This window comes from Lactuca sativa, chromosome 7 (genome assembly GCF_002870075.4).
Source record: "Lactuca sativa cultivar Salinas chromosome 7, Lsat_Salinas_v11, whole genome shotgun sequence".
In the NCBI taxonomy this organism is placed as follows: Eukaryota; Viridiplantae; Streptophyta; class Magnoliopsida; order Asterales; family Asteraceae; genus Lactuca; species Lactuca sativa.
Window position 1 is genome coordinate 183,614,416 of NC_056629.2, and position 25,407 is coordinate 183,639,822.

The 25,407-nt window shown below is 39.6% G+C and overlaps 1 protein-coding gene and 1 non-coding gene across 2 annotated transcripts; one reads left to right on the plus strand and one right to left on the minus strand.

The window, feature by feature from the left end:
- Nucleotides 1-13,991: 13,991 nt before the first annotated feature.
- On the minus strand, nucleotides 13,992-15,536 carry LOC128127385 (uncharacterized). The gene is made up of 2 exons (XM_052765867.1): nucleotides 14,746-15,536; nucleotides 13,992-14,637 (listed from the first exon to the last, which is right to left on the minus strand). The coding sequence occupies exons 1-2, from the start codon at nucleotides 15,534-15,536 to the stop codon at nucleotides 13,992-13,994; spliced, it is 1,437 nt and encodes a 478-aa protein (XP_052621827.1).
- A 214-nt stretch (nucleotides 15,537-15,750) lies between these two features.
- Nucleotides 15,751-15,857, plus strand: LOC111915109 (small nucleolar RNA R71). Its single transcript, XR_002858052.1, has one exon. It is a non-coding gene; the product is annotated as a small nucleolar RNA R71 (small nucleolar RNA).
- Nucleotides 15,858-25,407: the final 9,550 nt, after the last annotated feature.

The window sequence follows — 25,407 nt, forward strand, 5'->3', positions numbered from 1 at the left end:
GTAATTTCTGTTGTTTAAATGTAATTTAACAGATAACACATGTAAAATATGTAGTCATCATAGATAAACACTTTGCTCAACACATTACAAAGTGTGGATAACTTCTAAACTATTAGTTATAAATTTTTACTTTTCTGTCCCTATTTTTGTAAAAATCACAAAAAAATCATCGTGAATTGAAACCTAAATCCGTAAACTCTGGAAGTTCAGAAAATATTTCTAGCATACTCACAAATTTTATTATGATTTTTAATGATTTCTAAATAGTGTCAAAATGATCGTTTTCACTGACTGGTCCGAAATCTTTGCTACAGTGATAGTTAGTTTTGTAAAAATCACCATAAATTGTAGAAGAATCGTATGAACTTGTTCAAGTAGTCATTTTAAATTTATGAACCTGAACTATTTGACTATTGAATAATTTTGAAAGTTATGGAGTTTAAGGAAGTCAAAACAGATCGTGATTGAGCCATAACTTTTCTGTTGAAAGATGTCATTTGAGTTTAAGCATGTTTTTGATGTTGTGACTTGTATTCTCCCCCGTAAAACTAGATAAAAACGTGAAAAGAAGGGGTCATGAACTCACCTTGAGTTACTCCTTGAGATGGATGTTGAAGAGAGGGGGTTTCCAAGTCAAGAACACCTAGAAGATGCTTAAAGATTCGAAGATCCTAAGGACAAATAGGTTGATATTTGTGTAAGAAATCCATGATTCGAGTGAAGGTGTGTAGAAGGTTCAAGTATTGGATGAAGATACTTAACAAAAGTGGATGAAAAGCTTGAGATCATCCCTTGAAATCTCGAGTTTTGAGAGAGAGGAAATGAGAGAGAGATATGTTTGCTTTTGGTGAAAGAGTGAATATCTTGGAGGAGAGATAAGGATTTTCCAAGACTTGATTAATGTAACTTGTTTGAGAAGGGTGTGAAAGTACAAATAGTTGACTAGCTAGAGGTAAATAGTGACTGGAGGTTGTCATTGAGTCAGTATGGGGGATGGCTTGTTGTCATAGCTTTATAGGAAAAGTCAAAAGTACCTTCATGTACTTTGAATTTTTCCTCAACAATAGTGGGGGGTTTTACCTTAGAAATATTTAAGATATGGATATTTTATGATCTTAGAGGGTTGAAAATGATAAAATATGGATTTATATGAAAATCCCGCGTTGAAATTACCAAAAACGGGCTTAAAACGTGCAAAGGGTCGAAAACCGGGAAAAGGAGGCGAAGTTTCGAGGTCTAAGGTGAGGGTTTGGTCCTTGGTGTTGAGGACCGAAAGTAGTTAGGACCGAAAGTTCTTGGAGCCGAAAGGAGTTAGGACCAAAGTGTGTGGGACCAAAGGAGAGACAAACTGAAAGTGTTGGAGCCGAATCGAGGTGATGGACCGAACCGAAATGCAAGGAACCGAACCGAAGGTGGCTTCGGTCCTTAAGAGGGACTTTGGTCTTAGGAGGTTTTGAGTCTAGGAGACTTCGGTTCTTTAAGGGAGGTTTGGTTCTATTAGGGCTTCGGTCCTTAAAGATAGTTTCAGTTCTATATGGCTGATTTTCAAATAAACTTCTCGTTTCCAGTGATTTTTCACTAAGTTAAGGGTCGGGATGCCCCGGGTGATTATAAAAAGTTAAAAGGTATTTTGAGAGAGATTTGGGAGAGACCATGTTTGTGACCTTTGTGAGTGTTTAGCTTCGCAACGCAAGGTTTGTAAACCCCATTAAGCCTCGTTATGAGTGTTATACGCCCCCGAAGGGTATGTAATAGTATTTTATCGAGTAGTTACATCACTTACCCTGATTAGGGTTTAGAATTTCCGAAATTTAGAAGCTTCTGAGTGATACTTTGTATTATGATAGAAAAATGTACATAAGAAGACATAGAATATATATCCTATCATACAAGCACTACATAAGCTTATCGGTTTGACTTGTTGGCTTTTGTTGACTTTGACTTGACCAGAATTTGATGATTGTCACATCATCCCCCCGTTAGAAGGAATTTCGTCCCGAAATTAGCGTTTTGACTGGGACTTCAAGGGATGGGGAAGAGATGCGGGTATTTTGTTTCATCTGACCTTCGCGTTCCCAGGTGAACTCGGGTCCTCGCTTGGCGTTCCATCGGACCTTCACAATGGGAATGCGACTTTGTTTTGTTCTTTTGATTTCCCGGTCCATGATTTCTACCGGATCTTCCCCGAAGTGGAGACTCTCGTTGATTTCAATCTTTTCAAGGGGGATAACAAGAGTCTCGTCGGACAAGCACTTGTTTAAGTTGGACACATGGAAGGTAGGATGTACATTTTTAAGTTCTTGCGATAATCGCGGCTTGTATGCTACCAGGCCAATCCTAGCGAGGATCTCGAACGGCCTGATATATCTTGGATTCAATTTCCCACGTTTACCAAAACGTATCAAGCCTTTCCAGGGCAAGACTTTTAATAGCTCTCGATCTCCAACCTGGAATTCCAAAGGCTTTCATTGGTTGTCCGTATAACTCTTCTACCTGTCTCTAGAAGCCTTTAGTCGCTCTCGAATTTGGACAATATTCTCTGTAGTTTCTCTTATGATCTCCGGGCCAGTGAGGGTGCTGTTAGGGACTTGTACCTTAGCTAGTTGCGTGTCACCCACTTCAGCCCAGCCCAGAGGTGATCTGCACTTCCGGCCGTAGAGGGCTTCGAATGGTGCAACCTTGATGCTAGTGTGATAAATATTATTGTACGAGAATTAGATAAGGGGTAAATGGGAATCCCAAGCTTTACTAAAGTCTATCACACACGCCCTAAGCATGTCTTCTAGCGTTTGAATGGTCCTCTCACTTTGCCCGTTGGTTTGTGGGTGATAGGATGTACTCATGTCCAGCCTAGTTCCCAAGGATTTCTGGAGTGACTGCCAGAACCGCGAGGTAAATCGACTATCCCTGTCTGAGATAATGGACTTTGGCACCCCATGCGACCTCACGATTTCCTTGATGTACATGTTGGTCAGCTTCTCCATTTTGTCGGTCTCCTTCATTGGTAGGAAGTGTGCGGACTTGGTCAACCTGTCAACGATCACCCAAATGGTATCGACACCACCCGTTGTCTTAGGCAGTTTGGGTATGAAATCCATTGTGATTCGTTCCCACTTCCACTCAGGTATTTCCGGTTGTTGCAACAGACCCGATGCTTTTTGGTATTCAACCTTGACTTTGGCGCAAGTCAGGAACTTACTCACGAAGGTAGCAATTTCGGCTTTCATGTTCGGCCACCAATAGAGTTTCTTGAGGTCCAGGTACATCTTGTCTGAACCGGGATGAACGGAGTAGCGAGTTTTGTGTGCTTCGTTCATGACGACGTCCCTGAATCCCCCAAACTTGGGTATCCAGATGCGATTCATGAAATAGCGTATTCCTTGAATCCCCCAAACTTAGGGCTTCACCTGTTACGTTTTCTGGTTTCAGGGCTTCCAGCTGAGCCTCTATAATTTGCATAGACAGGTGTGAATGGATTGTCATGGTTAACGACCTTACTCGATGGCCTAGGTATTCCTTTTGGGTAAGGGCATCAACTACTACATTGGCTTTGCCTGGGTGATAACGAATTTCACATTCGTAATCATTTAGTAGCTCCGCCCATCATCTTTGCCTCATGTCGAGCTCCTTTTGATTGAGGATGTGCTGAAGGATTTTATGATCGGTGAAGATGGTACACTTCGTCCCGTAGAGGTAGTGCCTCCAGATCTTTAGGGCGAATATTGTTGCTCCCAATTTGAGGTCATGTGTGGCATAGTTGACCTCATGCGTTTTTAATTGCCTCAATGCGTAGGCAATGATCTTTCCTTGTTGCATTAACACACATCCAAGACCCTGGTTTGACGTGTTGCAGTAGACCACAAAGTCTTCAATTCCTTCTGGTAGGGATAAAATCGGGGCACTACACAGAGCCCGTTTTAATGTTTGGAACGCATCTTCTTACTTTTCTCCCTAGTCGAAGGTTACTCCCTTCTGGGTTAGGGTGGTGAGTGGTTTGGCGATCTTGGAGAAGTTTTGGATGAATCTTCCGTAGTAACCAGCAAGGCCTAAGAATTGACGGATTTATATAGGTTTCCTTGGTGCAGACCAGCTTTTGATCGCCTTGACCTTAGAAGGATCCACGTGTATTCCTTCCTTGCTAACCACGTGACCGAGGAAACCCACTTCTCGGATCCAAAATTTGCGCTTTGAGAATTTTGCATATAATTTTTCCGCCCTCAATGTCTCTAATACTTGTCTTAGGTGTTGGCTATGCTCTTCCTTACTCCTAGAATAGACCAGTATGTCATCTATGAAGACAATCACAAACTTATCTAACTAGGGCTGGCATACCCGGTTCATCAGGTCCATGAATACTGCAGACACATTTGTTAATCTGAAGGGCGTCACTACAAACTCGTAGTGACTGTTCTGGGTTCTGAATGTCGTTTTAGGAACATCCTCCTCCTGGACCCATAGTTGATGGTATCCCGACCTCAGATCGATTTTTTGAGAAGTAAGTTGCTCCTTAGAGTTGGTCGAAAAGGTTGTCGATCCGGGGTAGAGGGTATCGATTTTTTATGGTAAGCTTATTTAGCTCGCGATAGTCGATGTACATGTGGAATGATCCATCCTTCTTTTTCACAAACATAACTGGTGCTCCCCAAGGCAAGAAGCTTGGTCTGATGAACCCTTTGCTTAACAATTCACTTAGTTACCTGGATAGTTCTTGCATCTCGGCTGGCGCTAGGCGGTATGGCGCCTTGGCTACGGGGGTAGCTCTGGGAATTAGATCGATTCGGAATTCGACTTTTCGTGCGGGTGGAACTCCGGGAAGGTCTTCTGGGAATACGTCAGGGAAATTACAGAGCTTCGGAATGTCCTTGATGTCTTTCACCTCTTGCTTCTCATTCACTACATGGGCTAAGAAGGCGTGGTATCCCTTGCGGAGGTACTTTTGGGCTTTGACACAAGAGATGATTTGTAGGTTCGTACTGGGTTTGTCGCCATAAACGACGAGAGTTTTTCCATTTGGCAGATTAAGGCGACCAACCCTTTCGTAGTATAGAATGTCGACACGATTAGAGCTTAACCAATCCATACCAATGATGACGTCAAAACTTTTTATTGAAACAGGTAATAGATTGATTTTGAATGAGTGGTTGTCTAGAGTGAGGGTACACCCTGAGTATATCGCGTTAGTGCTTTCTGTCATTCCATTAGCCATTTCTACGACGTATGTATCTTTTAGTGATTGGGGATTTTGTTTTAATAATTGTTTGAATTTGTGGCTAATGAAACTCCTCTCCACTTCACTATCGAACAATATGCATGCATATGAGTTATTGAGGAGAAACGTATCGGTAACCATCGTGGGATCGTCCATTGCTTCCCTTTTCCCTAAGGCCAAGACCCTTCCGACACCACCAGTGTTTGTCTTTCTATCTTTTTATCAGTCCCTCTTGTAGTGCCTAGTTTCCCTGCAATCGTAACTGGATCGACTTGCTCCGGTGTTGACGGTCGGGTTGGCTTGTTGAGTAGATGCCCTACAGAAACGGGCGGTATGCCCTTTCTTGTTACAGTTGTTGCAGTGAATCTCGCGATAACGGACAATGTGATGAAAGTTGCACTTTTTACATTTGGGAAGATTCCCAGTGTAGTATCTCAGGGGAGTTGGAGCGGCGGTGGTAGTGGCAGCGCGAACTGCCACTACTTGTTGCTTCTTGGCAGGTTCCTGGGTCAGTGGGTTTTTCTTGTTGTTCCAGAACATCCTTTTATTGGTTCCCCCTTTTGCTTGTTCGGAGGTGATGTGTGTAAAATGCACTTGTTTTATTCCCTACTTTTATTAATATATTTAGCACACAAAGGCAGTGAACCTGTCTTTTAGTGGTATAGTTTAGTAAGTAAGGTGTCGAACTCAGGGAACGGAAAATTAAACTAACAACTAATTTTAACTAAAACAATTAATGAAAGTAAAAGGTTTTTCTTCTAGTTTTTAAAGACTAGAAACTTAAGCAACACTTAATTAACTAAATGACTAAAACAAACAACTAATTCACCAAATTTAATAAAGATGTTTCTATTTAGGTTCAACCAACTCACTCCTATGGTTATTTATATTTATGATAGATTAATTGTTATTAGCTACCAATTAAAGTGGTTAGGTTCATGTTCATTACTCCTAGCCCTTAGACAATTAACTAATTTAAGCGGTGATCAAATGTTTAAAATAATTAATTCTCTAGATTAATGATTTGGATTAAATAATATTTGTAGTGGTGAATCAATTTAGTAAATCAATTAACCTCTTGTTTGATGGTTTCTCAAAACAAGCTCACACATTAATCTAATTATTGTCTTATTAATCTTAGTTTCATAATCATTATTCCTAAGCATATGAATTGGTGTTCACATAGACATGAGGTTAACAACTAAGAGATGTTCATGCAGCTTAATTGTCTTCCAATTAACAGAAAATAATCGTGATTAATGCATAAGGGTCTTTAACAAACTTAATTTAATAGATCACCAATAAACAATTAATCAAAACTAAGAATTAAACCATAGGAGTTCCTTGGTATTCCCCAAACAGAAACAAAAACAAAATTAGTTCATAGTTGCAGTAAAATCACACACAAAAGCAAGTTCAACTACATTAAACATACTTAAATCCTAAAGCTAAGTGGAATGATTAACCTAGTTGCTTCAATTCTTCAAAAGGTTGGAGATTAGAATTCCTCAGCGTCTTCCAGTGCTCTTAATCGTAGAAGGATCTTCAAAAATCGCCAAAAGTGTGTTCCCCTCGGATAAAGGTTCGATTTTTATAGATATCTCAAAACAGGGGGTACTCGGCGAGTAGCAGACCCAACTCGCTGAGTAGACTCGTTGTTATCCGTCTTAGATTAGGAGTCGTGGCTATCTTCTGGAATATTCAGCTGGACTCGCCGAGTAGACTCGTGTACTCACCGAGTAGAAGGACTTTTGTTCCTCAATCTTCATTCTTTGGTCTTTAATTGCTTTCCCTTGCTCCCTTTCACTCCCAAGCATGTCTTTTGGACTGAAAACAAAATTTAAACAATATTAAGTACCTTTTGTCCATATTATTCACATAATTAGTTAAAAATGAATAAAATTGTATACTAAATAACTAACTAATTATGTACATATCAAAATACCCCACACTTGACTTTTGCTTGCCCCTAAGCAAAACTAAATTTTAAACATATTAGAATCACATATGATAACTCCAATCTAACCCAGCCATTATGCCGAGACCGCAACGCGTGCATTTGTGTCTAAAATTTTTCCTAAGGACCTCTCATACTCCAAATACTCACAATCCTCATAAACAATTGCCCACTCATCCCGAACTATGCTCATTTTATGCAACCCTCCGAATCCATCCTCAGAAAACCTCTTAACCTCAAGGTATTTTTAATTGAGCAACCCAAGCATACATAATCTAGAATTACAACTTTTCGATACCACTATGGAGCTCTTTTGGAATTCTTCACTTCCTTTGGTAATTTGATCTTTAATCTCTTTGAATTCACCACTTTGTTGTTTGATTTTTTGGTATCTTCAACTTTTTGAATTTCTTGGAATTTTTTATCTTCTAATTTCATATTTGACTTTGATGCTCCAAAAATTCTTCAAACTTTTCTTGTAATCCTCTTTTTTTTTTTTTAACATGTAACTCACTTTTTCCACTCAAATCCCTACATGCTTAAGCAGAGGCGCTCAATCTCAACCTTTATTGGCTAACGACAATAATCTTCCTGGATACATTTCAGGTTTAGGCTGCTAAACATATTGCATCCCTTGGGCCGAGCGGGGTCGTGTTTTTGTCCCATGATTTCACTGGAATAAGGAAGCCACAAATGCACTAGAACGTATATAGGTTCAACTAAACATTTGGGTTATCATGCAATTATCAACACAATTCTAACATGGAATCCTAATTTTACTTTTACCAAAATTTTCTAAATTAAGTTCTAAGTAATATTTTTGGTATGCAACAAAATTTAAAAATTTAGCCTAAATTAAGATTCTAAGTTTCCTATTTATGTGACCAACCCCCTACCCCACACTTATTTTATGCAATGCCCTCATTGCATATTAAAAAAAATGCAAATATAGAGAGAATTGGAACAAATTCCCCTGGGGTAGCAGTCGATAGGTTGATACTCCTTTCTTCAACTCCTCGTCCATGGCTCGGGTGTCATGCGTCTCATGTGGTTGACGGCTCGAAAGTTTTAAGGAACAATCTTCTTTAGAATATCTCCAGAGACAATTCCTCCCAAAAAGTGGATAAATGTTGCAGTGAAAGTGCCCAAAGTAGTTCTGGAATTCGAAAATTAGCAGGCTACTCGGTGAGTAGAATCGCGGACTCGGCGAGTAGCTCTTGTCTTAGAACGATATCGTGCAATAACTCAGGTACTCGCCGAGTATAATTTGTGTACTCGGCGAGTAGAACTGACAGTTCCAAAAATTAATACAGCTGATGCTTCATTTGACTCTAATTGGAAATGCAACCTGACCCTCTCTTCTAATTCATTTAGTAATAGCACACTTCATCACTCTCAACTTGCACGGACTCAATCCTAAGAACAACACTCCATTTTTTTTCTTGAAAATCTTTTAATCCCTCCTTGACCCTCAACTTAGCATTCCTCCTAATCTTCTTTCCTGAAAAAAAATGAACAACTAAAAGTAACACTAATAATCAAACCACCAAAACAAACATCATCCAAGTATTTTAACATTTGTCCAAAACATAATTAAAACATCATAAAAAAACATAAAAGAAAACAATTCTTCATCATTCATCCTCCATATCGGCTCCGCCCGTGCCACTTCCTCCTTCTCCAGCTCTCCTCCTCATCCGCTCATCCCAAGTCATGATATATGGATATCCGGGATCGGGCCTTGGGGTGATATTCATTTGTTGAAAAAGATATTGAAAAGATTGGTTATTGTAGTTCACCCCTCGCCCAATGTCATCTAGATAGCGGCGGTACTCTAATTGATTCCATCCATCATTATCTTCCTCCACCGGAATAACCGGTGGGTCTTCTCGTACCCGCTCGCTACGTTGTCTGACCGGCCTCCCCTGCTCCTCCGGAATCGTCGGCTCGTCTTCATGTGGGATGGTGAACGAGTCACCAAACTTTTTGACTATCCTTGCCCTTCGATATAATGTCGTGTTGAATGGTGGAGGGTGGATAACCGTGAGCGCTACAGCTTGCGGCAGATCAAGTATCCCAAATGACTTGGCCAGTCGAGTGATAAACATTCCCCCATTGATTTTTGAATTGACTTTCTCCTTAACCGCCCCTTCGGCAAGGAATTTGGCAATGCAGTATGGGAGGTTGCAAAAGGCTTCGGGAGTAATGATACTCCATAAGTAGAAGATGTCAAGGGTCGGGACCTTGTCCCAATCCTTCCTTTGGTTGATGGTGCTGGCAACAAATCGGTGAATAAGGCGGTGGATTGGTGAGCGGATGTGGCCTTCTTGAGCGGTGGACGGAATATAAACTCGGTTGGCTATTGTGTTCCACCATCTCGAGGCCACCACTGCCTCAGGAAGTTCTTTGTGGCTGTTTTCCAAGAATGCTTCAAAATCTTCTGTCATCATCACGCTTTGATCATAAATTCCCAACCTCCAAGAGAACTCAGCAATGCTGCACTGTCGCAGCTCTCCACCCAAAGAAAAAGAGATTACATTGGGATTGTAGTATTCACTACCACCTCGGAATGAGATGGTAGCGAAAAACTCCCAGCACAACTCAGTATACACGGGCTCCTGAAGTTTTGAACAATTGTAACCACCCATCACACGTAATGGCGGTGTATCCTAAACTACACTCTTTCACCAAATATGGTGTAAGTTCCTCCTCTAACCCGACATTGCCTAGCCAACCCCAATCAACCGCATTTGGGAGATGAATTTCCTTTTGTTTTAAGGCTTCCAACCTGTTTCTAGCCCGGGTTTGGGATGACTTGGACGTTATGTGTTGAAAGGAAAGCCATGGCATATCATTTTGACTTCCTCCGCGCGAAGACTGCCCCCTTCTGAACATGGTTCCTGCATACAAACACCAACAAACACACCAGCAAACAATACCCAGTAATTAAAAACAAGAAAGTGGGTCTGAATAGTCATCTACTCGCCGAGTACACGACCTACTCAGCGAGTAGGATGAGCTGTGGGACTGTATTGTCTCGGACCTGTATATAGCAGTTAATAATCCAATTTTTTCACAGGGGTTTGTAATGGCCTATCTAACCACAAATCATAAAGAAATTCGTCCTAATATCACGTAATTTATGGTTAATTGAAACCCTAGAATTTGAGGAAACCTCCAAATTCGAAATCAAGTAAAATCGGGGAAAATCCACGATAAAGATCGAACCTTTAAGGAGTTTATAGTGTAAAGATGTTACCTTTTTGGTTGAATGATACAAATCGAGTAGAAGATCGGAGACTTGGAATCGCGAAAATCACCTACTGCTCGAGGACACGCTGTGCATGGCGAGTATGTGGTGTAGTGGGTGAAAAAAAACCTCTTTTTACAGACTTATAATTCACCCGTGTAAATCGGCTACTCGCCGAGTAGAAAGGACCTACTCGCCGAGTACATATTCAAATACGCGTTTTTTTTTCGGGTTACTCGGGTAGGTACTCGCCGAGTATACGTGCCTACTTGGCGAGTAAACCTTACAGTTTGAAAATTTTGTGGTAATTTTGAAAAATTTTATGTATTTTCTCTTTTTTAAACCATCCACCCCACACTCTAAGCATTGCTTGTCCTCAAGCAAATATGTTCTCAAAATAAATGAAGAAAAGAAAGAAAAATAAATTAAAAGAAAAGGAAATAAAATGCAAACTTGAAACTCGGGTTGCCTCCCGAGAAGCGCTTCTTTTTAGGGAGTCATTAGCTGGACTCCTCCCCTTCTACGTGGCTGCAATCTTTTCCAGCAACAGCAGCTCTTCCATTCCTTCATTCCGGGGGACTCCTTCTTCATATTTTTTAACCCTATGACCATTGACCTTGAAAGGTGTGCCATCTCTTGATAATAGCTCTATAGCACCATGTGGAAACATCGTCTTCACTATAAAAGGCCCATCCCACCTTGACTTGAGTTTTCCCGAGAAAAGCTTTAGTCTTGAGTTGAAGAGAAACACTTTTTGGCCTTCATGAATTTGTTTATCTTTGATCCTCTTATCATGCCACATCTTGGTCTTCTCTTTATATAGCCATGAGCTGGAGTATGCATCATTCCTTAGTTCTTCAAGAGCATTCATTTGCATTAACCGGTTGCTCTTTAATTCCTCCATGTTAAAATTACACCGCTTCAAAGCCCAAAACGCCTTGTGTTCTAGCTCCACCGGTAAATGACATTGCTTTCCATAAACTAACCTATATGGTGTGGTACCAATAGGTGTTTTGAAAGCTGTACGAAAGGCCCAAAGTGCATCGTCTAGCTTATCCAACCATTCCTTGTGATTGCTCCCCACCGATTTCTCCAAAATTCGCTTTAAAGCTCGATTTGTCACTTCGGTTTGTCCACTAGTTTGTGGATGGTATGATGTGGAAAACTTATGGATGACCCCATATTTCTTTAACACCTTTTCCAATTAATCATTGGCAAAGTGTGTGCCTCGGTCACTTATAAGGGCTTTCGGGACTCCAAATCGTGAGAATAATTTCTTTAAAAACCGTACTACCACCCGTCCGTCATTTGTTGGTAATGCTTGTGCTTCCGCCCACTTAGATACGTAATCCACCGCCACTAGTATGTACTTGTTTCCTTTAGACATGGGAAATGGTCCCATGAAATCAATTCCCCACACGTCGAACACCTCGCATACTTGGATACTATGTTGTGGCATTTCATTTCGAGATGAAATGTTTCCCACTCTTTGACAAGCATCACATTCTTTGACAAATTAGGTTGCATCTTTAAAAATCGTGGGCCAATAAAACCCAATGTCAAAGATCTTCTTCGCCGTGTAATGTGCTCCATGATGTCCACCCGTGGGCCCGCTATGACAATGCTCTAGTATTTTCCGGCTTTCCTTCCCGAATACGCATCTTCGTATGATCCCATCCGCACAGCTTCGGAAGAGGTATGGCTCATCCCAAAAGTAATATTTTAATTCAGCAAAGAATTTCTTCTTTTGGTGACTGCTAAAGTCTTTCGGGATGTAATTTGTAGCTAAGTAATTAGCTATGTCCGCGAACCATGGCTCTTCTCCCACTGTCACCATGATGTACTCATCCGGGAAGTCGTCTCCAACTTTATCTTCTTACAATTGCGGGTTCTCAAGCCTTGACAAGTGGTCAGTTGCCACATTCTCCATTCCCTTCTTGTCTCGTATCTCTATGTCAAATTCTTGAAGAAGTAGCACCCATCATATCAGTCTTGGCTTGGCATCCTGTTTGGAAAACAAATACATGATAGCCGAGTGGTCAGTAAAAACAGTGGTTTTAGATAAAAACAAATAAGGGCGGAATTTATCAAAGGCATACACCACAGCTAGTAATTCTTTTTCAGTGGTGGTGTAATTTTCTTGGGCTGGGTTTAGAGTCTTGCTAGCATAATATATGGGTTGAAAGTGCTTATCAACCCTTTGACCAAGGACAGCTCCTAATGCATAGTCACTAGCATCACACATAATCTGAAAAGGTAAGTTCCAATTTGGTGCAATAATGATCGGGGCATTAGTTAGTTTTTCCTTTAAAAATTTAAATGCCTCTAAACACTCTTTAGTAAAATTAAATGGTGCATCTTTTAGTAGTAGTTGTGTTAGAGGTCTAGTTATTTTGGAAAAATCTTTTATCAAACGCCGGTAAAAACCCGCATGTCCTAGAAAACTCCTAATACCCTTCACATTGGTTGGTGGGGGTAATTTGGCAATAGTGTCTATCTTTGCCCTATCCACTTTAATTCCCATTTTTGAAATCTTGTGGCCCAACACTATACCCTCCTTGACCATAAAATGGCATTTCTCCCAATTGAGTACCAAGTCGGTTTTTTCACACCTAGCAAGCATTAAGTCAAGATTAGTGAGACAATCATGGAAAGATGATCCAAATACGGAAAAATCGTCCATAAAAACTTCCATGAATTTTTCCACCATATCGTGGAATATAGTTGTCATACACCTTTGAAAAGTCGCGGGTGCATTGCATAACCCAAAAGGCATGCGTCTATAAGCGAAAGTCCCACTTGGGCAAGTGAATGTGGTCTTTTCTTGGTCCATTGGGTCTATGGGTATTTGAAAATATCCCGAAAATCCATCTAGAAAGCAATAATAGCTATGGCCCGATAATCTTTCTAGCATTTGATCAATAAAAGGTAAGGGAAAATGGTCTTTACGAGTGGCATCGTTTAGCTTTCGATAATCGATGCACACTCTCCAACCGGTTACCGTTCGTGTCGGAATTAGCTCGTTCTTTTCATTGGTTATGACTGTCATCCCTCCTTTCTTGGGCACTACTTGGACCGGACTCACCCATGGACTGTCGGAAATGGAATATATAATTCCCGCATCTAAAAGCTTGACCACCTCCTTCTTGACTACTTCTTGCATATTCGGGTTCAGTCTTCTTTGGTGTTGCACAACCGGCTTTGCTCCTTCTTCCAGGTTGATCTTGTGGGAGCAATAGGATGGACTTATTCCCTTGATGTCGGTGATGCTCCATGCTATGGCCCGTTTCCGCTTCTTCAACACTTGCACGAGTTCTTCTTTTTCAGAATTGGTCAGGTCAGAGGCTATAATTACTGGTTTTTGGTTGCCTTCTTCGAGAAAGGCATACTCCAAATGATCTGGTAAAGTTTTAAGCTCCGATTTTTGGCTCTGACTGTTGGACTCGCCGAGTGCAGGTAGGGTACTCGGCGAGTTGGTGGCTGTATTTACGACTTCTGCCTTTTCTTCAGAGGTACTCGACGAGTATATCGGTCCTACTCGGCGAGTAGAACTGTTTGTGTTCTTTACCAATTCTTCATAAATCGGCTTCTTCCAGCAGTCTTTCAATTTCCATCAAGTCTTTTTCTGGATCAAATTCTTCATCCTCAGCTGTGAACTTGATGGAGTCTTCAATTATGCCTTCCTCTAGTAACTCATCTAACATATCGATTGAGAATGTCTTTTCGTCACTGTTCCTTGAATACTTCATGGCTTGGTCCACTCCGAATGTGACTGAATCTTCTCCTACCTGCAAGGTGAGTTTTGAGTCCCTCATGTCTACTATGGCACTTGCTGTGTTGAGGAAGGGTCTTCCAAGGATGATTGGCACTTGTGGATCGGCCTCCATGTCTAGGATGATAAAATCAGCGGGAAAGACGAATTTGTCCACCTTGACTAGTATGTCTTCGCATATGCCCCTTGGGAAGGTGACTGTTTTGTTGGCCAAGTGTATTGCCATGCGAATTGGCCTTGGTTCCGGGAGATCCAGCTTTTTAAAGAACGAATATGGCATTAGATTCACACATGCTCCCGAATCGGCTAAGGCATGAATGATGGTCAAGTTGCCAAATTGGCAATGTAAGGTCAAACTCCCCGGATCACCTTTCTTCTTTGGTAGCTTATTTAGCATAGCAGCTGAGCAGTTTTCATTGAGTACTACCTTCTTCACTTCTTCCATCTTCCTTCTATTTGTGAGAAGTTCCTTAAGGAACTTTGCATACTTGGGCATTTGCATGACGGCTTCAATGAAGGGTATGTTGATTTGAAGAGTCTTGATATGATCTAGAAACTTCTGATACTCCTCTTCCTGCTTCTTCTTCTTGGCTCGGGCTGGGTATGGCATGGGAGGCTGGTAAAGTTTTTCAGGAACCTGTGGAATCGGATTTTGTGATGTACTCGCCGAGTCCATACGTGGTACTCGGCGAGTAGGACTGTCAGAGTGCAATTCTTGGTTTTCTGTTTGCTTTTCTGCCTCTTCTTTCTGTGATTTCTTGGATAGCTCAGTCTGAATAGGTGCTAGGGGAGTGATTATCTTCCCACTTCTTGTTGTGACAATGTTTATTTGCGCGCCTTGTGGGTTATTTTCAGTTTTGCTAGGAAGTTCGCCCGGTGACCTTTGGTTGATTTGTTGAGCAAGTTGCCCAAGTTGTGTCTCTATATTGTGGATAGATGCTTGTTGGTTCCTTAGCATGGTCCTTGTTTCTTGAATTGCAGCATCATGGTCACTATGTCTTTTTTCTGAAGCAGCTACAAATTTTGTGAGCATTTCTTCCAAGCTGGGCTTCCTATCTTGCACCGGCTCCTCCTTTTGGTAGAACCCTCTCCCTTTTTGCCTAAACCTTTCCTCCTTGGCTTTCTTGTGCTCTTCATAAGGGAGCCAATCTTTCTTTTGTTTGCGCCAGTCTTCATCGTATCGGTCTCCACTTGAATAACACACTTGCGCCTTCTTGTTGCCATTCTCATCTAAATCGCAGTCTCTAGTGAGGTGAGGCCCATTGAAGTTTTCATAACCCACCCGAATAGCATGGATTGTTTGATCCATCTTATCCATCCTTCTATCCATTGTTTTTAGCATAGCCATGACCGCGGATAAGTCTTCAGTAGCTGCATAAGCGGCTACACTAGTGCCATCATGCCTAGGGTTGTGGTATTCTCTAGAGTGTTTAGAGAATTCTTCAATCAATTCTTTGATCACCGGGGGTGGCTTCTTCGTGAGCGGGCCTTGCGAGTCTAGTAACTGTCTGGTTGTGATATTGAATCCATCATAGAAGATGGATACTTCTTGCTGGCTGTTAAGGTCATGGTGTGGGCAGTTTCTTAGTAAGCTCTTGTACCTCTCCCATGCTTCATATAGCGACTCTCCAGCTTGTTGTTCAAAGTTAGCAATGGCCTTCTTCAACTTGGCTATCATGGAAGGTGGGCAAAAGTGATCAATGAATTCATCTTTCATCTTGGCCCAAGTGGTGACTGGATGCTCCTGATTTGCTGCTCTTCTTTTTCCTAAAAACAGTCTTCAAATTGGACAAGGGTGATTTCTTTGGTGTACTTGAACTCTCCACGTCCTTTCCCTTGTTTCTTTTCAACTCGGTTTCGGGGTCTTCAAACGGGGGTACCAGCGGGGTGTTTGATCCTCTGGTCATGAAAGTCCTGAAATAAACAAAATAAAAGTGTAAAAAGAACAAAAAAAATGTACTAAAAGAAATCGAAAATTTAACTGCTGATTACGCTGCTACTCGCCAAGTAGGTGCGACTGCACTCGGCGAGTACCAGTGTGTTTTTAAAAAAATATTAAAACTAAAACAGATACTAAAACCTAATTACTGACTACTAACTGAAATAAAGTAACTTTATGCAAGTAAACTCACACAAAGGATCGAAAAAAATTAGGAATTAGATTAATTATTTAGAACCGTTCCACGGAAACGGCGCCAAAAACTTGATGTGTGTAAGATGCACTTGTTTTATTCCCTACTTTTATTAATATATTTAGCACACAAAGGCAGTGAACCTGTCTTTTAGTGGTATAGTTTAGTAAGTAAGGTGTCGAACTCAGGGAACGGAAAATTAAACTAACAACTAATTTTAACTAAAACAATTAATGAAAGTAAAAGGTTTTTCTTCTAGTTTTTCAAGACTAGAAACTTAAGCAACACTTAATTAACTAAATGACTAAAACAAACAACTAATTCACCAAATTTGATAAAGATGTTTCTATTTAGGTTCAACCAATTCACTCCTATGGTTATTTATATTTATGATAGATTAATTGTTATTGGCTACCAATCAAAGTGGTTAGGTTCATATTCATTACTCCTAGCCCTTAGACAATTAACTAATTTAAGCGGTGATCAAATGTTTAAACTAATTAATTCTCTAGATTAATGATTTGGATTAAATAAGATTTGTAGTGGTGAATCAATTTAGTAAATCAATTAACCTCTTGTTTGATGGTTTCTCAAAACAAGCTCACACATTAATCTAATTATTGTCTTATTAATCTTAGTTTCATAATCATTATTCCTAAGCATATGAATTGGTGTTCACATAGACATGAGGTTAACAACTAAGAGATGTTCATGCAGCTTAATTGTCTTCCAATTAACAGAAAATAATCGTGATTAATGCATAAGGGTCTTTAACAAACTTAATTTAATAGATCAACAATAAACAATTAATCAAAACTAAGAATTAAACCATAGGAGTTCCTTGGTATTCCCCAAACAGAAACAAAAACGAAATTAGTTCATAGTTGCAGTAAAATCACACACAAAAGCAAGTTCAACTAGATTAAACATACTTAAATCCTAAAGCTAAGTGGAATGATTAACCTAGTTGCTTCAATTCTTCAAAAGGTTGGAGATTAGAATTCCTCAGCGTCTACTAGTGCTCTTAATCGCAGAAGGATCTTCAAAAATCGCCAAAAGTGTGTTCCCCTCGGATAAAGGTTCGATTTTTATAGATATCTCAAAACAGGGGGTACTCGGCGAGTAGCAGACCCAACTCGCCGAGTAGACTCGTTGTTATCCGTCTTAGATCCGGATTCGTGGCTATCTTCTGGAATATTTAGCTGGACTCGCCGATTAGACTCGTGTACTCGCCGAGTAGATGGGCTTTTGTTCCTCAATCTTCATTCTTTGGTCTTTAATTGCTTTCCCTTGCTCCCTTTCACTCCCAAGCATGTCTTTTGGACTAAAAACAAAATTTAAACAATATTAAGTACCTTTTGTCCATATTATTCACATAATTAGTTAAAAATGAATAAAAATGTATACTAAATAACTAACTAATTATGTACATATCAGGAGGTGGTCACTACGTTGCCATGGCTGGCACGGTGGTCGATGAGTTGTTGTGCCAATTGCTTGGCACTGTCGAAAGTAGTCGGCTTTAAAGCCAACACATTTCCTTGGATCTAGGGTGTTAATCCCCAGATGTATTTTTCCACCTTTTTGCTTTCTTGGGTGACCAACCCATGACATAGTATGGCTAGATCGCTAAATCTGGTTGTGTAGGATGCGATGTCGAAGCCCGTCATTTTAAGGCCCGAAAGTTCCTGTTCCAATTTATGAATTTCACCCCTTGGGCAATATTTCGCTAGCATAAGGACCTTCAGATCGTCCCAGCTCATCGTGTTCGCCACCGGGAGAGTTAACGATTTCATATGACCATTCCACCAGGTAAGGGCTCGGTTGGTGAAGGTGTAAGCTGCAAATTTAACTTTGATTGCTTCAAGACAGGTACATATTTCGAAGACTGATTCAGTCTTCTCAAACCTCTGCATAAGGGCGATGACACCCCCTGTTCCGTTGAAGGATTTGGGTTTTCCATTCGAAAAATATTTATAGGGACATTCCTTCGAATATCCCTGACTGTCCCTCTGATTGGAGGTAGTAGCACCATTTCCTGAACCACCGGCTCCGTTTGTACCAATTTGTGACATTGCAGCTGCCATGGCTACTGTTACGGCAACTTGGAACATGGCAGGGTCAAACTGTGGATGCTAATTTTCATTGATATGATTTTTGTACATAGAGTTTGGAAAATTTGATCTTGACGCAGGTCAAAATCACATCATTGAAAAGAGAAGTTTTTGAAGGCATTAAGTTCCTTTGATCAGTGTAACCACATAATCGAAGGGTTATACATACACATAGAAAAGAGCAGCACCAACGCATACTCATAAACCTATCTTATAAAGATTGGTGAGTAGTGTGGACACTACTCACGGCGACTGCTCCCTTGCGGGCCTTGAGACGAGGTCGAGGCTCCTTATACCTCTGTAATCCGGCGCTCGGCCGCGTGCCTTTCCTGGTACTCACTTACCTCCGCCCGAGCGGCGGTAAGGTCCTCGATGAGTTGGTCCATGGGATAGAAGTCTCTTTCCAAATCCCTAGTACGTGCATTGGTGGCTTCTGCAACAGCGTTGAGATCCCGAACTTGATCTGCCATTTCCCTATTCTGGTCCCCTAGGTTCGTGATTTGCTGGATCACGACTGGGGGGTCCCTGTCAGTCGATCCCCCATGATTGAGGTCGTAGTAACCCCGTTGATCACCAAATGGTGATCGCTGTCATTGTTGACGGCTCCACCTCTCGATCAATGTTGCCCAACGGGGCTTAGGCCCGTTGTAGCCAAAATGGTTCGCAGGCACCCTGGCTATGTAAGGAGGATTGATGACCTCCGGTTCCTCCTCCGAATCCTCATCATCTTCTTCGTCCACCAATTCTTCTTTGAGTTGTTCTTCGTTAATTTCTTCTTCTTCTTCGGCCTCTTCGAGGTCTTCCTCGGGTTCCTCCTCGAATACTTCCTTGGGATCTTCTTCTGGTTCTTTTTCTATCCAACCACTGTTTCTTTGGTTTGGAAAGTAGGGGTCTCTAGGTAAATGAAATCCTGCCATGACTTCTGTACGAGAATAGGGGTGTAAGAGGCACATAATGAATCTAGAGATATTGTGCTTTAGTAACATAAAATACTCCTATAGTATTTTAAACATTTTGTTTGATTTTCATTGTAGTTCCTACATAAGTGTTGGTAGGTTGATAGACTTGTTTCCCACTACAACTATCCCCTGACATATGCTAGTTACTTCTCGAACAAATATAGTTGATTGGGCTATATTTCTCCCATACTTGATTACACATCCCAAGGCATAATGTTAGTTTACAACTCATCCATTTTTTCATGATTTTCCTAGATGTGACGCTATACCGACATGCATGCATGTACTTATACTCTTCATAAAATTAATGTTTTATTTTTAAAAGTACAATTATAGGGAAAACATTTAGTCAAAGAATCTTAGTCCCATTGTCTTTATAGTTTGTATATCTTATATGGTTTGATATACTAAGTTCACTACAAACAATGCTCTGATACCAATCTATCACACACCTAAAGCAAGGATGGTGGAAACATCCGGGGGTGGAGGACTTCATGTATAGTATCACAACAAAAAGTATAATAGTGCTCAAAGTAAATACAACCATTATAAATATAATCGATAAAGTTACATGATTTCACGAGTTACATGTTTCAAAATCAATTACAATATAATGACAAAATGTTTTGAATAACGCCGAAGCATTCCATCCTCAAAAGCTGGTAGTCACCGATTTCTATTGATTACTTAAGAATACAAGTAAACTTTGAAAGAATGTCAACAATTAATTTGGTGAGTTCATAAGCTTTTGTATGAAGAGTGGAAATCTGTTATTAGTAAATGTAGTGTTCGTTCAAGAAAATCCAATATTTTCCTAATAAAATTATTTGTAGTCTTAATACCCAAAGACTGAAATGTACAGGTATTTTACCATACTCATAATAGTAGATGAAGTTTTATAAAATAAACCCCTTTTTAAATGTGGAAATTCCCATAAACTATGTGTGTCGTTATCTCCCTATGTGAGTCGTTATAACCATACTATGATTTAGTAGACCTTCTGCGACGTTCTTCAGGCGTCGGAACGTTATGACATTTGTCACCACTGACCTACCGGCCGAGCTATTGCAAGTAGCTTAGGTGTGAATTTTTAATTCCAATATAGATCTATATACAAATATTACGCTCTCCTTACAAGAGACTCTGGTTATAACTTTCAGGAATTTTAACCCATACTCTAAGAGTACAATGAAGTAGTGTTTCACAATTTACGTTAACGAGTTTACGTGTAGAGTGAATGAAAAACCTTTTCTGTTGTGAAATTGAACCCCTTTATGGTGGTGTATTTGTAGATTAAGGAACCATAAACTATACCTATAATAGTTTATCATGTAGTGTTGAAAACCCGTTTGTAGTGAGAGTTGAACCTTTTCATAGTGATTAGTAATTTAGCAAAACATAAACTATACTTATTATAGTTCATCTTGTATGTTTGTAATGACTAAGAACCCTTACAATGAATGAGTAATTTCTGTTGTTTAAATGTAATTTAACAGATAACACATGTAAATATGTAGTCATCCTAGATAAACACTTTGCTGAACACATTACAAAGTGTGGATAACTTGTAAACGATTAGTTATAAATTATTACTTTTTTGTCTGTGTTTTTGTAAAAATCACAGAAAAATCATCGTGAGTTGAAATCTAAATCCGTAAACTCCGAAAGTTCAGAAAATACTCACAATTTTTATTATGATTTTTAATGATTTCTAAGTAGTGTCAAAATGACCATTTTCACTTACTGGTCCGAAATCTTTGCTACAGTGATAGTCAATTTTGTAAAAATCACCATAAATTGTAGAAAAATCGTATATATGAACTTGTGCTAGTAGTCATTTAAAAGGTATGAACCTGAACTATATGCATACTAAACTGTTTTGAATGTTACGGAGTTTAAGGTGGTCAAAACAGATCGTGATTGAGCAATAACTTTTCTATTAAAAGATGTCATTTGGGTTTAAGCATGTTTTTGATGTTGTGACTTGTATTCTCCCCCATAAAACTAGATAAAAACATGAAAAGAAGGGGGTATGAACTCACCTTGAGTGATTCTTTGAGATGGATGTTGAAGAGAGGGGTTTCCAAGTCAAGAACACCTGGAAGATGCTTGAAGATTCGAAGATCCTAAGGACAAATATGTTGATATTTGTGTAAGCAATGCATGATTCGAGTGAAGGTTTGTAGAATGTTCAAGTGTAGAATGAAGATGCTTACCAAAAATGGATGAAAAGATTGAGATCAGCCCTTGAAATCTTGAGTTTTGAGGGAGAAGGGTGTGAAAGTACAAATAGTTGACTAGCTAGAGGTGAATACTGACTAGAGGTTGTCATTGAGTGGGTATGGGGGATGGCTTGTTGTCATAGCTTTATGGGAAAAGTCAAAAGTACCTTCTTGTACTTTGAATTTGTCCTCAACAATAGGGGGGGGGGGGGGGGGTTTACCTTAGAAATCTTTAAGATATGGATATTTTATGATCTTAGAGGGTTGAAAATGATAAAATATGGATTTATATGAAAATCCCGCATTGAAATTACCAAACACGGGTTTAAAACGTGCAAAGGATCGGAAACTAGGAATAGGAGGCGAAGTTCCAAGGTCTGAGGTGAGGGTTCGGTCCTTGTTGTTGAGGACCGAAAGTTCTTGGAACCAAAAGTAGATAGGACCGAAGTGTGTGTGACCGAAGGCGAGACAAACCAAAAGCGTTGGAGCCGAACCGAGGTGATGGATCGAACCGAAATGCAAGGAATCGAACTGAAGGTGGCTTCGGTCCTTAAAAGGGACTTCGGTCTTAGGAGGTTTCAGGTCTAGGAGACTTCGATTCTTTAAGGGAGGTTTGGTTCTCTTAGGGCTTCGGTCCTTAAAGCTAGTTTCGGTTCTATATGGCTGATTTTTAAATAAACTTCTCGTTTCAAGTGATTTTTGACTAAGTTAAGGGTCGGGATGGCCCGGGTGATTATACAAAATTAAAAGGGATTTTGAGAGAGATTTGGGAGAGACCATGCTTGTGACCTTTGTGAGTGTTTAGCTTCACAACGCAAGGTTTGTAAACCCCATTAAGCCTCGTTATGAGTGTTATACGCCCCCGAAGGGTATGTAATAGGATTTTATCGAGTAGTTACATCACTTACCCTGATTAGGGTTTAGAATTTCCGAATTTTAGAAGCTTCTAAGTGATACTTTGCATTATGATAGAAAAATGTACATAAGAAGACATAGAATATATATCCTATCATACAAGCACTACATAAGCTTATTGGTTTGAATTGTTGACTTTGACTTGACCAGAATTTGACGGTTGTCACAGTGTACTATGCATGGTCATGACTTTTGTGGTTTAGGCCATATTGTTGGATAAGGTGTCTAAGTCCATAACTATTTCTGGTATGTACTTGACCCGATTGGCATGGTCCATTTGGGTTGCATGGCATCATGATAACTGGATAGACAAAATGAGAAGGACACTTATGATTTGTTAATATATTATAAGTTATAATATATTAATATGAAATCATATTATTTAATTAGTATTGATCAAGAATTAATTTGGAATTAATTTTGTGATAAAAAAGAGACTAATTAAATATATGGGGATTGATTGTGTAAATCATCCATTCTTATATAGTGGGCTAACGATCCATGGTTTATTCAATTGGGTTAATACCCATAGGGTGCTCCATGGATGCTCCATGGAGTTTAAAACCCATAGATCATGGAGGAAATGAAAAGTCATGTCAATTAGGTTTTACATGGTGTAACCCTACTTGTGACACACTATATAAAGACCCCATAGGCTAGCAAAATCGCACATAGAAGAGAACAAGGAGGGCTAGCGGATTTTGAGTGATAGTGTGCTTCTCTCAAGTTATTCCAAGACTTGTGGTGTCGTGTGAAACATTTGAGGCATCACATTTGGGGTGCTAGGCTCTTAAAGTTCTTAAGGAATTCAGGCAAAAACAAAGGTATGTTATTCTACTAGCTTTTATGTTCAAGTTCCCCATGCCATGCTAGTTAGGATAAGAACCTTGGAAAAAATCAAATTTGCATGTATCTTAGTAAAATATAGATCCAAGGTTTCTAGGGTTGCATGTACACCATAGGAGTGTTAGAATGCTCAAAACCCTTCACATATTTGGACTATTAGGGTTTTGGACTTTGTTGGGCCACTAGCCCTCCTGAATTTGGGCCATTTCTAGGCTTTGGGCCTTCTTGGATTTGTGCCCACATTGGGCTTTGGGCGTCCTTAGGGAATTGGGCCAATATTGGGCTTTTAGTGCCTTTGAGTTTGGGCCTTGGTTATTGGGCCAGATGAGGGAAGGGTAAAATGGTCTTTTACCCTAGGTCTTGGACAAATGAGCTAGATTATTGATTATAGTTTATAGCGCAATAATTAATTGGGGTATTACTTGATCATATTTAGTGTAGAGATTTCCCAGATCAGCAGTCCAAGCATTTATTTGATTTTTAAGCAGTTTGAGGTGAGTCGCCTCCCAATGTTAGGCGGGTCGAAGGCACCAATGTCGGCCCATGGATTATTGTTATTTGTATGCTAGTTGTCTATTTGACTCGTGCATGTTTTGTATGTATACCGGGTGGAGACCGATTTCAGGCGGGGTTTGATGAGTGTGTTTGGCGCGACACATCGCATGTTAGTGACTGATCTGTACCAGGTAGGGGCCGATGAATACCGAGCGAGGCCCGATGAATACCGGGCGAGGCCCGATGTCCGGCAGGGCCTGATTTATGTTTGATATGTATGGTATGTGGTATTTTGGGGAACTCACTAAGCTTTGTACTTACAATTTTTAGTTTATGTTTTAGGTACCTCCAGATCGAAGGGGAAGAGCTCGGGGTCGCATTGCAAACACCATGATTTCTCCGCTTATTGACTCTGATGTACTTTTGGGATGTTGTTTGGTTTACTCTAAATATTTTATGGTTCGAGAAACATGTTGATTGATGGCTTATTTACTATAAAAACAAAAATTTTGGTTCTGAGTTTTGGGACGTTATAATAGTGATTAGTGATGGGTATAACGGATGACCTTTGAAGAAGTAAACAAAGGATAATCATAACTTTTCACCGAGAAGTAAATACACATAAAATTTTATATCTTGTGTATGGCAGGCCTTTTGTCATTCAAAATCAAGAAAAATCTCCTTTGAAAATATACATATGCTTCTCTTCCATGGTCAAGAGAGCGATCAAGAAACTTAACTTAAATACATTGGTTCTCTCATAGTTGATGAAGAAAACAAGCATGGAATGAAATAAAAAAAATCTTGATGCCAAGAGGACATAAACAGTTATGTATATTTCAAAACATCAGCTTTCGAGATTTGAAATCAATCATTAAAAAGATTTCTAGTAACATAGTCAAGTTGGCTCTGATACCAATTGTTGGTTATTTTCATAACCAAAACATACAACGTGGAAGCATAAACTTTGATCTTTATTCTCGAATCTATTAAAAGAAAACTTAAACGTGAAAGAACGATTACATACCTTATTCCATTGAGATTTTCAGAGGCTAGGATGGGTTTTCCAGTTGATCTCAATAACTCTCTTTGATTCCCTAACAATGTGACCTAAGAATTTTATGTATGTATTTCATATGTTTTGATCTGCTCCTCATCACATGTATATATAGATGGAGATATACCCAAATATGAAAGATTGAAGGGATCTTGGGGATCTTGAGTAGAACCGGGAACTCAACCCACAAAAGGTAAGTGAATAACCTATAAATCAGTACATCAACAATTTATATTATTACCATAATAATCGGATTTAATGATAACTTTATATATATATATATATATATATATATATATATATATATATATATATATATATATATATATATATATATATATATATATATATATATATATATATATATATATATATATATATATATATATATATATATATATATGAAGTGGTCTTAGACACGATTAACCCATTTTACATGATTGTATTTCATATGTCATTTATACGAAACAACAACGTTT